The sequence below is a fragment of the Hippoglossus stenolepis genome, chromosome 7 (genome assembly GCF_022539355.2).
Source record: "Hippoglossus stenolepis isolate QCI-W04-F060 chromosome 7, HSTE1.2, whole genome shotgun sequence".
Taxonomy (NCBI): Eukaryota; Metazoa; Chordata; class Actinopteri; order Pleuronectiformes; family Pleuronectidae; genus Hippoglossus; species Hippoglossus stenolepis.
In genome coordinates this window covers 841,488-856,678 of record NC_061489.1, presented here as the reverse complement: position 1 = coordinate 856,678, position 15,191 = coordinate 841,488, and the positions used below count along the sequence as shown (strand labels likewise).

The 15,191-nt window shown below is 39.0% G+C and overlaps 1 protein-coding gene across 1 annotated transcript; it reads left to right on the top strand.

The window, feature by feature from the left end:
• The first annotated feature begins 8,321 nt into the window (after positions 1-8,321).
• Positions 8,322-14,546, top strand: LOC118111848 (fibroblast growth factor 4). The gene is made up of 3 exons (XM_035160578.1): positions 8,322-8,858; positions 10,000-10,103; positions 14,164-14,546. Exons 1-3 carry the CDS (start codon positions 8,567-8,569, stop codon positions 14,338-14,340), a joined length of 573 nt encoding a protein of 190 aa, XP_035016469.1. The 5' UTR covers positions 8,322-8,566; the 3' UTR covers positions 14,341-14,546.
• The last annotated feature ends 645 nt before the right edge of the window (positions 14,547-15,191 follow it).

Here is a 15,191-nt window from a genome sequence, read left to right as displayed (position 1 = left end):
GCGGCGCTCTGCCTGTTGAGGAGCGACACCTGCTGGTCACATAACAGAACTAACCGCAATTGAACGTAACTGAGCGTTTCCACTTCATGTCATGTCGTTCTCTACTTCAACTTCACCTCGGGCAAACAGTACGGTTTTTACTCATCTACACTTATTGCACAGTTTAAGTTTAAATTCTTTACAGATTCAGATTTGACAAAAATATAAATCAACTAATAAAATAAGGCCCATTATCATAGACCATGCCACCCAGCAGTATATAGTAGTAAAGTAGTTCACCTGATGTCATGTCCATGCCCGTTTTTAAAAGAATGGTAAGATTGAAGCAGCACAGCCTGATACATCTGACTCTTAGCCTGACAAACAGAGGGATTTCTATTTTGTTACACAATAATTTCAGCAGGGATTCCCCCCCAACCTGACAAAGCTCCTGGGCACTTTTCTGCACTCCTTTCCTTTTGTATCAATATTAATTGATTGTACGGGCGGCTGTGGCTGAGGGGTAGAGCGGTCGTCCTCCAACCTGAAGGTTGGCAGTTCGATCCCCAGTCTTCCCCATCTGCATGCCGAAGTGTCCTTGGGCAAGATGCTGAACCCTGAATTGCCCCTCATAGAACAAGAAAGTGCTGCTAATAGATGCACTGTATGAATGTGTGTGTGATTGGGTGAATGTAAAACTGTACTGTAAAGAGCTTTGAGTGGTCATCAAGACTAGAAAAGCACTATATAAATACAAAACCATTTACCATTTACTTCCATGTTATTGGCAATATACCATTGCTGTTGGTTTAAATGTCGATTTCATCAGCTGTGCTGTCATCAATCTGCTGAGGACACAAGTAAAAACGAGAGAAGGAAACTTCAATTGACACATTTTTTTTTTGTTGGTTAATCCATTCATAAATATTCGGCTGCCCATATGGGTCCAAGCAATGATGTATTTATTATAAGACAATGGAAAACCACCCTTCTACATAAGACGTCCATATACACAAAGCCACCATAAACAACAATCTTTGTGGTCACTTAGTAAGGCAACGGAGGGTGACTTTATTTACATTGCTTCATTCAGAAACAGTGCACTTTAAAGGGCTTTACAGAAATACATTAAAATAATAGATCCCATTAAAATTGTATTTCAAAGAAAATTACAGAAACAAGTAGGTATCCAAGAAGCTTGTTCCAATGTGGGAGTAAATAAATTAAAAGCTTCTACACTTTGCTTGGTGTTGAATCTGGGAACACTGACTAAATCTGTCCCACATGACCTGAGCGGTGTAAATATTTAATGATATGAAAGGTAAACAGAGATGTACAATGGTAAAGTTCCAACACACATGAATTAAAACAAGCGTCAAGAAAAATAGAAAGGATGTGTTGAAAATCACCTAACCTGGAAAGATAGTGTTAAAGCATATAAGAAGGCCCTCCAAGAAGCAAGAGCTGCCTACTACTCCACATTAATAGAAGAAAATAAAAACAACCCAAGGTTTCTCTTTAGCACTTTAGCTAGTCTGACAGAGTCAGAGCTCCATCGAACCCAGTATTCCTCCATCCCTGAATAGCAATATCTTTATGAGCTTCTTTAATCATAAAATTCGAACTATTAGAAATAAAATCAACCATCTCCTGCCCTCACTTGACACTAATACAACATCAAGCACAGAAATCTCAGGAACAGCTGAGACTCCTACCAATTATTTAGACAGCTTCTCTCTGATCACCCCACACAGGGTGTGGCCCTTTTGGGGAATGATTTATGTCTTGGGTGACCATATTTTCAAACCAGGACCATTAAGTGTGTCGTGCATTCATGTACACTTATATATCAGCTGATAAACCCAGAACTTGTATCTTAGATCCCATTCCTACAAAATTACTTAAAGAAATTCTGCCCCTAATTGATAGTACGTTACTGAATACAATCAATCTCTCATTATCATCAGGATGTGTACCACAGTCCTTTAAAACTAGCTGTAATCAAACCCCTTCTTAAAAAAACCACCCTGGACCCGGAGGTTTTAGCCAACTACAGACCGATATCCAACCTCCCCTTCCTGTCTAAAATCCTCGGAAGGTTGTAGCCAATCAGCTGTGTGAGTTTCTCCAGGAAAGTAATGTATATGACGACTTTCAGTCGGGGTTTAGAGCTAATCATAGTACAGAGACAGCCTTGACAAAAGTCACTAATGACCTTCTAATAGCTTCAGATCAAGGATTTGTGTCTGTCCTCGTTCTGTTAGATTTTAGTGCAGCATTCGACACTATTGACCATCAATTTTATAACAGAGACTAGAACAGTTAATTAGCATTAAAGGAACCGCCCTAAACTGGTTTATATCCTATTTTTCAGATAGATTCCAATTTGTGCAAATTAATGATGAGTCATCTGTGCGCACCAAAGTTAACCATGGTGTTCCACAGGGCTCTGTGCACGGCCAAATTTTATTCTCATTATGTATGCTTCCATTAGGAAACATTATCAGGACACACTCTGTAAATTTCCACTGCTATGCGGATGACACCCAGTTATACTTGTCAATAAAACCTGGACAGTGTAATCAATTAACTAAACTCCAAGCATGTCTCAAGGACATAAAAACCTGGATGACCCGCAATTTTCTCTTATTAAACTCAGATAAAACAGAGGTTCTAATACTTGGCCCTAAACACCTTAGAGATACATTATCTAACTAGGGCTACGTTGTAGCACTGAATGGGCTCGAGCACACGCAACTCAGGACCTGTTGCGGTTGGTGGAGAGAGCGATCGGCGACGGGGTCTGAGCTTCAGTCTGAGGCATAGACTGTATATATGTCTGAGGCCTTCTCTTGCTCAGGCTGCTTCTGTGCACTTACCAAACTGTTTGCTTTTGCTCCTTGATTCTTGTGAAACCACTGTCAGATTTCTCAAATAGAATATCAAGTATGACTGGTCAGGAAGCTATGGATTTACACAATATAGGCCAGGTGGGAGCTCCAGAATGAGGGGTTGGATTCAGTAATGCACCATAGTGGTGAGTATGGCTTTGTTACCATGTGGAGGAGGTAAACCTGTGACAAATCAATCAATCAAATTGTATTGTATAGCCCATATTCACAAATCACAATTTGTCTCATAGGGCTTTAACAAAGTGTGACATCCTCTGCCCTTAACCCTCAACAAGAGTAAGGAAAAACAAAAAAAAAAAAACCCTTTTAACAGGGTAAAAAGAAGGTAGAAACCTCAGAGAGAGCCACATGTGAGGGATCCCTCTCCCAGGACGGGCAGAAGTGCAATAGATGTCAAGTGTAAAGGAGAACATCAGAAAGATAAGGGTATTTACAGCATTGATTAGAATAAACACTTTGTAGCATAATGGAAGGTAAATGAATTGATGGATTATTGTCAGTAATGGTCGAGTATCTGAGTAGAAATATTATATATCAAGCAGTTTTGTTGTAATCATAGTCCATGGTCAGCTGCCACCACGATCATGATCCACCATCAAGATCGGATGCCACCATAGTCCACAGTAATGATCCACTGCCGCCATTAGGATCCACCATCAGCTGCCACCTCGATCGTGGTCCACCACCATTATCAGATGCCAACACAATACAGAATCCACCATTACGATCACGATCTCTGATACGTGATCCACCATCATACTCCACGATGTGGCAGCAGCCGCGGCCCTGGATCTGCGGACGATAAGGCAAAGGGACTCCGGGGAAGAAGTCAAGTCAGTAACATGTATTGATGAGATATTAATTTCTTTGATGTGATAACGATTGAGAAGAGGAAGGAGAAGCTGGGAAGAGAAGCTCCGAGTGTCATGTGTCCCCCGACCTTCTAGACCTATAGCAGCATAACTAAGAGCAGGTCTAAGACAAGCCTGGACCAGCTCTAACTATAAGCTTTATCGTAAAGGAAGGTTTTAAGCCTACTCTTAAACGTACAGATGGTGTCTGCCTCCCGAACTGAAAGTGGGAGATGATTCCACAGGAGAGGAGCTTGATAGCTGAAAGCTCTGGCTCCTACTCTACTTTCAGAGACTTTAGGGACGACAAGTAAGCCTGAATTCTGGGAGCGCAGTGCTCTAGTGGGTTGATAAGGTACTATCAGCTCTTTGAGGTATAATGGTGCCATATTATTAAGGGCCTTGAAAGTGAGGAGGAGAATTTTAAATTATTTTCTAGATTTAACCGGAAGCCAGTGTAGTGAAGCTAATACAGGAGAAATGTGGTCTCTTTTCTTGGTTCTTGTCAGGACACGTGCTGCAGCATTTTGGACAAGCTGCAGAGTCTTTAACGACTTACTGCTGAAGCCTGATAATAAGGAATTACAATATTAAACAAAGTCAAGGGCAATATTTGATCAAGGACAAATAGGAACAGAGACACAAGTCACCAGGCACCCCTGGTGCAGGTATGCATCTCTATACTGGTAACCAGAATTGTCTTTGAAGAGACAGTATGCTGTTCAATCAATGGATGAAAAGCAAAAAATACCCATTGGAAAAAATGGGAACAAGCAAACAGGGACAAATAGATTTGGACTGTTATCTGGGTCAGGTTGTGTCAGCTAAATATACTGTATGCACCATCTGCCCCATACCTGTGGGCTTAAGTATGTTAAGCATATGATTAACCATCTTGGCCAACCTGCCACATGTGATTAAAGTTACTGAGTTGAAGTAGTTAAGAAGATAGAGTCGACGATCCATCAAATTAATTCAAAGGAAAACCCTGTTTCCAGCATTTCATTCTTGAACCCAGATTATTAGGTTTTTCCTATCCTCTCGGTGGGATAATTTTGCCTTCATAGCTTGAGGGAAACTCTGTTGACGATGTGTGATGTCAGAGTAAATGTTAGTAAATGATTACCCACGTCATAACTACCAGGGGGTTTTCATCCGGTGGGGAGACTAGTCCTTCACATGTGCACACACATGATTTATCTTTGCCTCTGTCTTGCTTTCTCTGTCAGAGCCCTACATGAACAGTGTGCTGACGCACCACATGTCACATGATATCAGTCCTCCACTGCTGCTGTGTGTTATGTGCCGTATGTATAAACGTCTATAGACGTATAAACCAACGTTTGCTGGTATGAATCACACTGTTGTTTGCAATATTTCTTCTTGAGTTATTTGTATGCTGACCAGTGGCAGCAGAACAAGCATGGAAGACTGAAAGCTTTCTACTGGAGTTGTGACATTTGTAAGTCATTTTCTTGTTGGTATCAAAATCAGATGTCAGACATCTTCACTTTCCACCTAAAGTCATCTTCCTTACACTGTTGCATTGTGTGCTTCCCGGGCATGGAAATACCTCAGGATAAGGTCTGGGAAGTACATGTTAGTATTAGCACCAGACTTAATGGTGTTGTAAAAATGGGATATGAAACATTAATTATTAAAGTGCAAACAATAAGATAATGATTAATATTGATTAATATTACTGATACGATGTGAAAGATTAAGGGGAGCATGATTCGGTAAACAAGATCTTTTATCTTCCTTCCAGTGGTAAAATACTTGCTTTAATTTCCAAAAAATGAATAGATGATAATAAAAGTAATAATAATTTTTCCTGTTTTTTGTGACAGTTTGATACAAACCAGGTTCACGTTGCTTCCAGGAAATAGTTGTGGAACTGTCTTACATGACAGCTCAAATTCACTCCTTGTTTTCATACGTTGTTGCCTGCAGCCTCATTTCTTGGAGAGTGGGGTAATGAAGCATATTGTTTTGCTTCCACTCAATACTGGCATATCATTTCATGTGAGTGAGTGAGGGAGAGTGAGTGAAAGAGCAGTGGTGGTCTCTTTTTTTGGTCCTTTTTTGTTACTCTTTGTTAAGTGCAGAAGATGTTGCTCCTTAGTAAGACTGATGAGACAAATTGTGACTTGTGAATATGGGCTTTTGAAATAAAATTTGATTGGAGCAGTATTCATAAGGATCAAGGACTGTATATATAGATGGCTGACATGACTTCTCCCCAAAACTGAACACAAAGTGTCTTCACTTGATGGCTTGCTGCAGTATACGTCATAAATCCAGTTTCCTCCATTTTAGTGAATGATGCATGAACCAAAGTAAAAAGTCAATGTGCACGGCAAATACATTTTTCTCAAAGCTGGTTCCTGTCAATTAAGTTGATTTCATCACACTGATGTATGTTAAGTTTCAATTTTGATGATAACTTTGGTTTTAATTAGCTATTTGGTGGTTTAAAAGCAGGGAGAAACAAAATTGATTGACAACTGAAATGAACTTGTATCTGCCATATTTTGGCTTCATTCTATAGTGGGAGGAAGTGGAGATGCGTCATCCATATATACAGTCTATGGTGAGGCAGTGAATCAGAGAAACTATTGTTACATTCTAAAACACAAATAAACATGCACACAAAATGTATTTACAAATTATAAAATCTCTTGTGTCTGGGTTTTTCCTCTTGTACTCTCACTTTTGAAGTTTGCATTCATGACCACCAGGCGTGTATTCCAGTAAGAGGGTTTAATGAAAAGTCTGTTTCTCTCCAAGCCTGGACTTTTCTTTTCCTCATTCCAATAAAGTTTATATTGAAGCATGTTAGTTTGCAGAAATTTGGGCAGAAGTTGAAGATGATGTATACTTATGAAATATAAATTACCAGGTACCTTATTGAAGCCAACATGTATATCATATAGTTTTCTTTTAAACAAAGTAAAGGGAATGTGATTGGCCACTAGCCTAAAAAATGTTACCCGAAGACCACCTTCGCTTCTCCTACCTGCCTGGATATACCTTAGCTCCATGTATCCTAAGAAACAGACTATAGCTGTTTCCCAAGGTAGCACCAGTCTGAGATTTACATTTCAGGGTCTGTGAATCAATCTTCATCTGCCCCCTCACCTGGGACCAATGTGCCTTTGGAATACTTAACAGGGGCTGATGCATGAAACAACACAGCTCCTAGGAACATACAAATCCCTACACTAAGGTCAAGGTCAACAGGCTCATCTGCAGACTTAATGAAGGTGTGTGGACCTTTGAATATAAATAGGAGGCTGGCTGGTGAGGTGACTGGTTTGTCTACTTCCAGATTGTGTCAATAAATCGATAGGAGATAAGACCACCTGCTACTGCTGCTGTGACAGAATATTTCAATCCTTTTACCATTACTATTTCATTTAAGTTTTTTGATTATATAACTAAATAATTTGTTGTGTTATATTTTATTCCTATGGTTCCTACTCCCTAGTTTGCTTCGTCCCACACAGTTTGTTAACTAATTTTTTAAATCCTCTGACAAAGCACCAAACCCTAATTATCCTTAACCTTTGCAGTTTTTTCCCCCTCCTGCACTGGGAAGTTATCACACACAGTTTGACAGTTTATAGCCTATGTGTTGGAATAGTAAAGCGACTGTCCTTAGGAATCCCGTGGTCCATCTGCGCTGTTATTTTATGTTATGTTAAATTTGTTGTAATCTGTAAAAATCACATGCAGTCAAGATTAAACTACACTATCATCACTATCATTATCGTGCACATGAAAGCCCCTGAGAGCTGCATGAATGATGTATGATAGAATAAGTACTGTGTGGAGAAGCGTTGTATGAAAGGATGAATGTGGCTTGCAAAGTGCTTTGAGCGGTCAATAAGACTAGCAAAGAGCTATATAAATACAGTCCATTTACCATTTAGATTCAGCTAAAGATGGCATCACCTCCCACTGAAAGCATTTTTGAGGTAACATGCAGCCCCACCTCTGCTCTATCAACTACTTAATGTTTACACTTGACATCTATTGCACTTCTGTCCGTCCTGGGAGAGGGATCCCTCACATGTGGCTCTCTCTGAGGTTTCTACCTTCTTTTTACCCTGTTAAAAGGGTTTTTTACAAATACTATACAAAAATAAAATTTGATTGATTGATAGATTGATTAATGTGGCACCTTCCTCCGGTCATTGCGAAGATTCCTTCCAAAGCACAGAACATCCACACCCTTTTTATCCTGGTTGAGCTGCGAACAACTCTGTCACAACCAGGCATTTATATCAAACATTCAGCTGAAAAGAAATAATCAGGTTTGATGGTGTCTGTCTCCCTAACCCAGAGTAAGAGCTGGTTCCACACAATTCTCCTCTTCCAACTTGCTTCAACCGGGCACAGAGTAATTTTGCGTGTTCAACTTTGTTTTCTGTCACTATGTGTTCTATGTATTTGTAAGCTTGTGTATTTCTACAGCATCTGTGACTCACAGGCAAACAAGACAGCAGGTGGTGTGTGATGTAATATGGGGCACATATAGGTCTGTTTGCAGGATCTACCTGAGGAGGAAACAAAACTGGGGAACGGGAGGCAAACACTGGCAAACCCTATGGGTTTAGTGTTTCGAGATGTCTAACTATGCATGCTAAAACTTCTCTCTGGGTTTTAAAGAGTGCACCAGTTGAGACATTTTCTCCATGGTATGTTTTTTGAGAAACTGAAGCTGGAAATATTTTTATGAGCATTTTTGTTGATACTAAGTGAATTCTTTGGACTTTGAAGTACACGATAGTTGTGTACCTCCAGATTGGTAAGCAGAGGATGTCATCAACAAGGTCCAAGCTGCCACTACTCCTCTTTGGGCTCCTCCTGTGCAGCTCCTTTGCTCCTCTCCCAGTTATCAGCAGTAAGAGACAAACCATACAGAGTGCTGTGTCATTGGTTCAGGCTACCAGTCGCTCCTTGGACAAGAGGGAGGTGACAGCCAGAGATGGAGAATACCTACTGGGCATCAAAAGACTGAGAAGGCTGTACTGTAATGTAGGCATCGGCTTCCACATTCAAGTCCTACCAAACGGGAAGATCACAGGCGTGCATAATGAAAACAGATACAGTAAGTCATGCCATTCCCTGTTGAAGTCTATGTAAAGTAGGCAAATAACTGTGGTACTAGTCATAATCAGCTCATGCATCAATTTACCCATGCCATTTTTCTATGTTATTTAAAAAGAAAAACTCAAGACTTTTGTCTGGCATAGGTATGTCCTGTCATCATCAGCTATGTGAGCTGTTTCTACCTATTGTTGAAACTGATTAGTATGTAGCTGCGACTGCGTCTGACATCGGCTTGTTGTCAGTTATCAATCAATCAATCAATCAATCAATCAATCAATTTTTATTTGTATAGCCCATATCCACAAATCACAATTTGTCTCAGGGCTTAACAAGGTGCAAAATCCTCTGCCCTTAACCCTCAACAAGAGTAAGGAAAAACTACCAAAACACCCCTATTAACAGGGTAAAAAAAGAAATCTCACAAAGAGCCATGTGAGGGATCCCTCACCCAGGATGGACAGAAGTGCATAGATGCTGTGTGTAACTAAGAACATCAGCAAAATAACAGTATTTACTATATTGATTATAATAAACAGTTTGTAACATAATGGAAATGTGTGTCAATGTTTAAAGTATTTGTACTTACGGAAATGTCTGATAGAGATGAAGGGAGCAGCAATGACAAATGAAAGGAGTTATTGTCAGTAATGGTATTATCCACCAAAGGGTCCATAATCTGTTATCTGACAGTCCTTCATCTCAAATTGGATACAGTTTCACTATGTCTGGTTCTGGCAACTCCACAGCAGCAACCTGGCTGCATTTCTTTCTGACTAAGGTTTCAACTTCTTAACCAGTTGGTAGCTCACCGCAAGAAACCTGGGCACAAAACTCAACTGAATAGCATTACTTTTATCAAAGAGCATTTCGTCCTTATTTTTCCATATTGTGTTGTCTCATGGGCCACACACAGCCTGCCGGCCAGACATTTCCCATCCTTGCTTTAAAGAGTAAAACATAGGCTACAAGCATCTCTGCCAAGAGTCTGATTATATTAACATTGTTTAGGTGCTTTCCCACTTTTCCTAATCAAATAAATACAGCACATATACAGTATAATAAGTACTTGTTTTCCATTTTGTTTATTCTCTTTTTGATGTATGCTATATGTTGCTTATTATGGTTGTGTTTCATCCCAGCCCTTCTAGAAATTTCCACTGTGGAGAGAGGAGTGGTGACTATGTTTGGGATGAGGAGTGGTCTCTTCGTTGCCATGAGCCACAAAGGCAAACTCTATGGCTCGGTAAGAACTGATCAGCATTTGCTAAGTTGATGACGAGTTGTGTGAAGTGAACTAAAAAGCATTTTTGGACAATGTTAACCAGTGCATTGACTCATGCATTGATGAGGAACCCTGGGTTCTTCACACTTGGTATTGTAGCACAGATGAGGTTCAATTTAACAAAACTGGGCAGTTCAGGAGATAGAGCCAGTCATCTGCTGAACAGAAGGTCAGTGGTTTGATTGCTGTCTTCTCTAGTCTGCAAGTGATCACTTTGATTCTAAGTTTAAGATTTAATACTTAAAATGTCCAAAAAAATGTAAATATGAATCATACTATGTTTCATTTAATAAATAAACTTATATGCAACTAATAATTCAATAATTTACAAACACCATGCCAAAACCATCCACTTTCACTCAACTAGGTTTCAAGGATACCTTTTGCATTCCTTTCCCATTTACTCACATGGTCATTGAATCAGAAGCTCCTTCTTATCCTTTCAGATAGTGATCCATTTAAATACTGAATCAGCAAACTTCTGGGGTATTGGGAGTCTTCTCCATATCCTAATGCTCATCCTACACAGATGACACCCAACTGTATATATGAAGCCTGAACTTTTCACTTCTAAATTCAGAAAAAACTGAAGTTGTTGTACTTGACCCTAAACACCTCAGAGAAACGTTGTCAGACCAGATAGTTACCTTGGATGGCATTAGATTGGCCCCCACCTCTACTGTAAGGAATCTTAGAGTTCAGTTTGAAAATGACATGTCATTTGAGTTGCACATGAAACAATTCTGTAGGACAGCCTTATGTAATTCTTTTTTCACAGCATGCCCCAGTTATCTGTGAAAAAAACTCCAGTTGATCCAAAATGCTGCAGCAGGTTCCTAGAGTCTGTAACAATTAGAATGGGAGGCAGAGCCTTCAGCTACCAGGCTCCCCTCCTGTGGAACCAGCTCCCACTCTGGGTTCGGGAGGAAGACACCATCTCTATATTTAAGGTTAGATTTAAAGGAGACACATTATGCTTTTTTGTGGTTCTTAATTTGAATTTGGGGCACTACTTGAAAGGTTTTACAGGCTCCAATGTTGAAAAACTGACAAATTTAAATTCACTCATTATCTACTCACCACTATGCTGATGGAGGGGTGGGTGAAGTGTTTGAGTCAAAAAAACACTTTTTGAGTTTCAGGGGTAAACAGCGTTGCAGCCAAATCCAATACAATAACCCAAGTGGACGCAAGCCTGACCATTCATATTTGACTGTAAACTGCATCATTTACACCAAGTTTGAAGCCTAAATCTCCCCTGATATTTAACGTTCGCACACACCCGAAAAACACACACTGCACACAAGCTTTTTTTTTTTTTTTGTATTATGTTTGAAAAAATTATCAACAGTGACTTCATTTGTATTGTATTTGGCTACAAGGCTGTTTACCCTTGAGTCTCCAAAAGTCTTCACACCACTTCTCTCAGGTTTCAAGTGTGAAGTTTTTTGTTTTTATTTATCATTTGTAACTTACCACAGGGTCAACAGTACAATGAAAAGTGTTGGACAAGGACAGGTCAGCTCACCAGTGCAATAATTTTTTTTATTTTTAATAAAAACTATTTCAAAGAGTTAACATAAGAAGTACAATATAAAAATATATAAATTCGAGGATGCAAGATTAAAACCAAAGCCTGTAAACTGTATACGAATATGAAAGTGAATGCAAGTTTTCCTGTGGTGAATAAGAAAAGGCAGGTAAACAGATATGCAGAGGTAATTGAACGATGAGTTTAGAAATCTGATGGCTTGGTGATATAAACTGTTCTTAAGTATGGTGGTGCATGCAACCTTGCTCCTTTCTGCCAGACGTTTGTTTTGCTAACATTGAGAGAGGTTGTTTGCCTTGGCAGTACAGTCATGGTTGAACAGGGAATACAGGAAGGGGGTGAGCACACCGCTCAGAAGTGTGCCCATTTTGAGGATCAGCTGTGAGGAGGTTTGGCTGCCAATTCTCACCACCTGGGGCAAGCCTGGGGAAGTCAAGTATCCAGCTGTAGATGTAAGTCTCCAGCCCAAGATCAATGAGTTTGAAGGGTTTTGAGGAAATAATGGTGTTGAACACTGATCTTTAATCAATTAGGAGCATTTTCACATATGTACTCCCTTTGTCCAGGTGGGTGAGCGCTCTTTGTGAATATACTGTATGTAGTAATCATAACGGCCATTCCTTTGGAAACAAATGGTCTAAAAAGACAACAGTGCCGTTATATATGGTTGCTTTGTAGACATAATATATCAAATAAAGTTAATACAGAGCCTCACCCTGGTTTAAGTTAAGCACCATTTCATTATTCAAGCTTTCCACATCCCACAAAACACAATTGTTGATTTTAAGTTTTGTACCTTGTTCCAGATTTTCAGACTATATCATCTGCTAAACAGCAGCCCTTTAAGTACAGAGGTAGGGGGCTCAATCAAAGTGGGGGAAGGTCGGATGACCTTTGTTTTGAGCTGCTCCTAGACCTCTGTGAGGGAACCTGCCAAGTCAATGGGTTTTTTTATATCAGTATAATGTCACTATTTCTGTGGTAAGGGTCAAACAGCACCTTTCACCGATGTAATTTTTCAATGCAGCAATGACATCTGTGCCAAGCCATGCTTTGAGAAATCACATGTAGCTCTCATAATGTGCACAGTGGGCAAATGGCTCTTCAGAGGACAGCATGACATGGTAAATGATGTTTGTCTTGATGACGTGTATATCTCCCAATTTCACACAAAAAGCAGTAAGAGCCCACAGCCAGTTATTTAACCAGCTCACTATACCTGTTTTGTTTTTTTATTCTACCATTTACCCCTTTATTATGCCCATTTACAACCATATATTTCTATCTGAATAAATAATCAAATTATCAAAATTATTTAGTGGGCCAGATATTAATGCTGGTGGGCTGGTTTTGGTCCATGGGCTGCCACTTGCCAACCACTGCTGTAGGTTATCCAAGGAATTAAAAAAAGACATGTTCAGCTCAGCTTATATCTGTATTCTGCTTATTTGTAAACACTTTTTCATGTATTCATGTTTGTTGATTGGTTGGTTTGTCAGCAGGAATACACAAAAACTACTGAACATATTTCAACAAAACTTGGCGGATAGATAGGACAAGGGCCAGGAAGTAACCCATTCAATTTTGCTGCAGATCTGCACAAACGGATTTAATCAAATAATTCCAGACATTATTCCCAAGGGAAATACAAGAAATAAACTTGGTGATGGGTGACAATTTGTTTGACTAAATATTCACCTCTTCAACATGTTCATGTATTTAATAAGTGTTATCTTTTGCAGTATTGACCAAATATTCTGTATGTACTACCCCCTTCAACATTTCCATGCATTTAAAACAAATATAATATGCACTGAAAAAGGGTGCATATTAATATTAAATTAAGTATTATTAGTATTTATTAAAGAAGAGGTCATTATATAGAGCCAAAATTAACAATTCAATAGTATAGTATATAGTGTACTATGTAAATAGTATACTCGGACAATCCAATAACGGTATTACCATACTCTTATGCTCGTTTTTAAAAAGAAGTACTGATTTCTATCACAAATCAGTTAATTTGCATAATTTTGTGCTTTTTTCAATAGATGTTAGGCCACTGTCAGTAAATTCCCTTATAGAAATTGAATCATGTCCCATCTCAGAGCATTGCAACATAAAATACCTACACTGTCAGATTTGCATTGGGGTTGTTGGCTTTGTTTTCATTTAAATCAAAATAAATGTATTGTGTGGTCACTGAGACATAAGGAAACACATGGAATGATCAAGCCACAGGAGCAGTAAAATGTCACATGATCAGTAATGACTTTTCTCCGAATGCCTTAAAGGATCAGTATTTACACCCAACTAACATAAAATATGACTGTGGTCTATCAAGATGGAGGTGGCATCTTACAAATATTTACAAAAACCTAATTAAAAAAAAACAGGAAACTCATTTGAGTTACAACAGTAGTGAGAAATAACTGTTTCCTGATGTGCTTCTCTCTTTATCCTCCTCAGGGCCACTACAATGATGAATGCAAGTTTAAGGAGAAGCTCCTGGCCAACAATTATAATGCCTATGAATCCGCTGCTTACCCTGGCATGTACATTGGCATCAGCAAGACTGGCAAAACCAAGAGAGGCAACCGTGTCACCACCAATATGACTATGACACACTTCCTTCCCAGGATATGAATAGAAAGATCAATAGTCAGTACAGATAAACTAAACTAAACAGATAAAGATAACACTCTACACAAAACTAATACAGTGCTGTAGGCAATGTTTGCATGAACTGTTATTACCAACCAGAGAAGAGTAACGTGGCATCAACATGGTTGTGAATGTGGCCTTGAATGGACATGTAAAATATAAAACATCAGCATTAACATTATTTTCAGAAAAACTGGGCTCCTACTCATATTGATGTGTAGCACCAGGAAATACATTAAATGTGTGTCTCCCTTCACAACTACCATTTTTTAAATGATTAATGCCATCGACCAATCCTGATTCCTGATGATACATTTTGTTCTATATTGTTGCTGTAGAGTGAATGTTATTATATCATCACATGCCTCACACATGGTGTGAGAACAGTTTTCCATCCATAGTCTTTAATAAATAATATTTTAAACCCAAAATCTGTATATGAAGAATCCAAAAGTCATTACCTATCTAGATAGTTGAGGCATTGACATGCAATGTTAGAAACATAATTCAGAGTAAAGATAATCCAGTCTGTGTTCAAATATTTGTTTTAACTCCAGTTTTCAGTTGTCAATCTCACATGTCAGTTCATGTTTTCTTGTGGTTTATTTGTAACTGCAACCAGAAGAGCATTATTTTCTTCCGTTTTATGTGCATATTTACAATGACTGCCTACTGGGCTTTGACAAATTCTAAAACAATGGTGACCCCAAGAAAAGTACTATTGCTGAATGCATCTATTGCAGACACTGAGTACGAAGGGCAGTGAGTATTTGCAGTTCTAGTTGGTGCTTCAGAGGGCTAATGAACTAGCCAGTTGGTTTAAACTTGAACTT

Bases quoted from the DNA above. Each gene is read 5' to 3' on its own strand.
- LOC118111848 (XM_035160578.1), top strand. From the start codon at position 8,567: ATGTCATCAACAAGGTCCAAGCTGCCACTACTCCTCTTTGGGCTCCTC. The intron at 8,859-9,999 runs GTAAGTCATGCC...GTTTCATCCCAG, and splicing joins GCATAATGAAAACAGATACA to CCCTTCTAGAAATTTCCACT. The intron at 10,104-14,163 runs GTAAGAACTGAT...TATCCTCCTCAG, and splicing joins AAGGCAAACTCTATGGCTCG to GGCCACTACAATGATGAATG.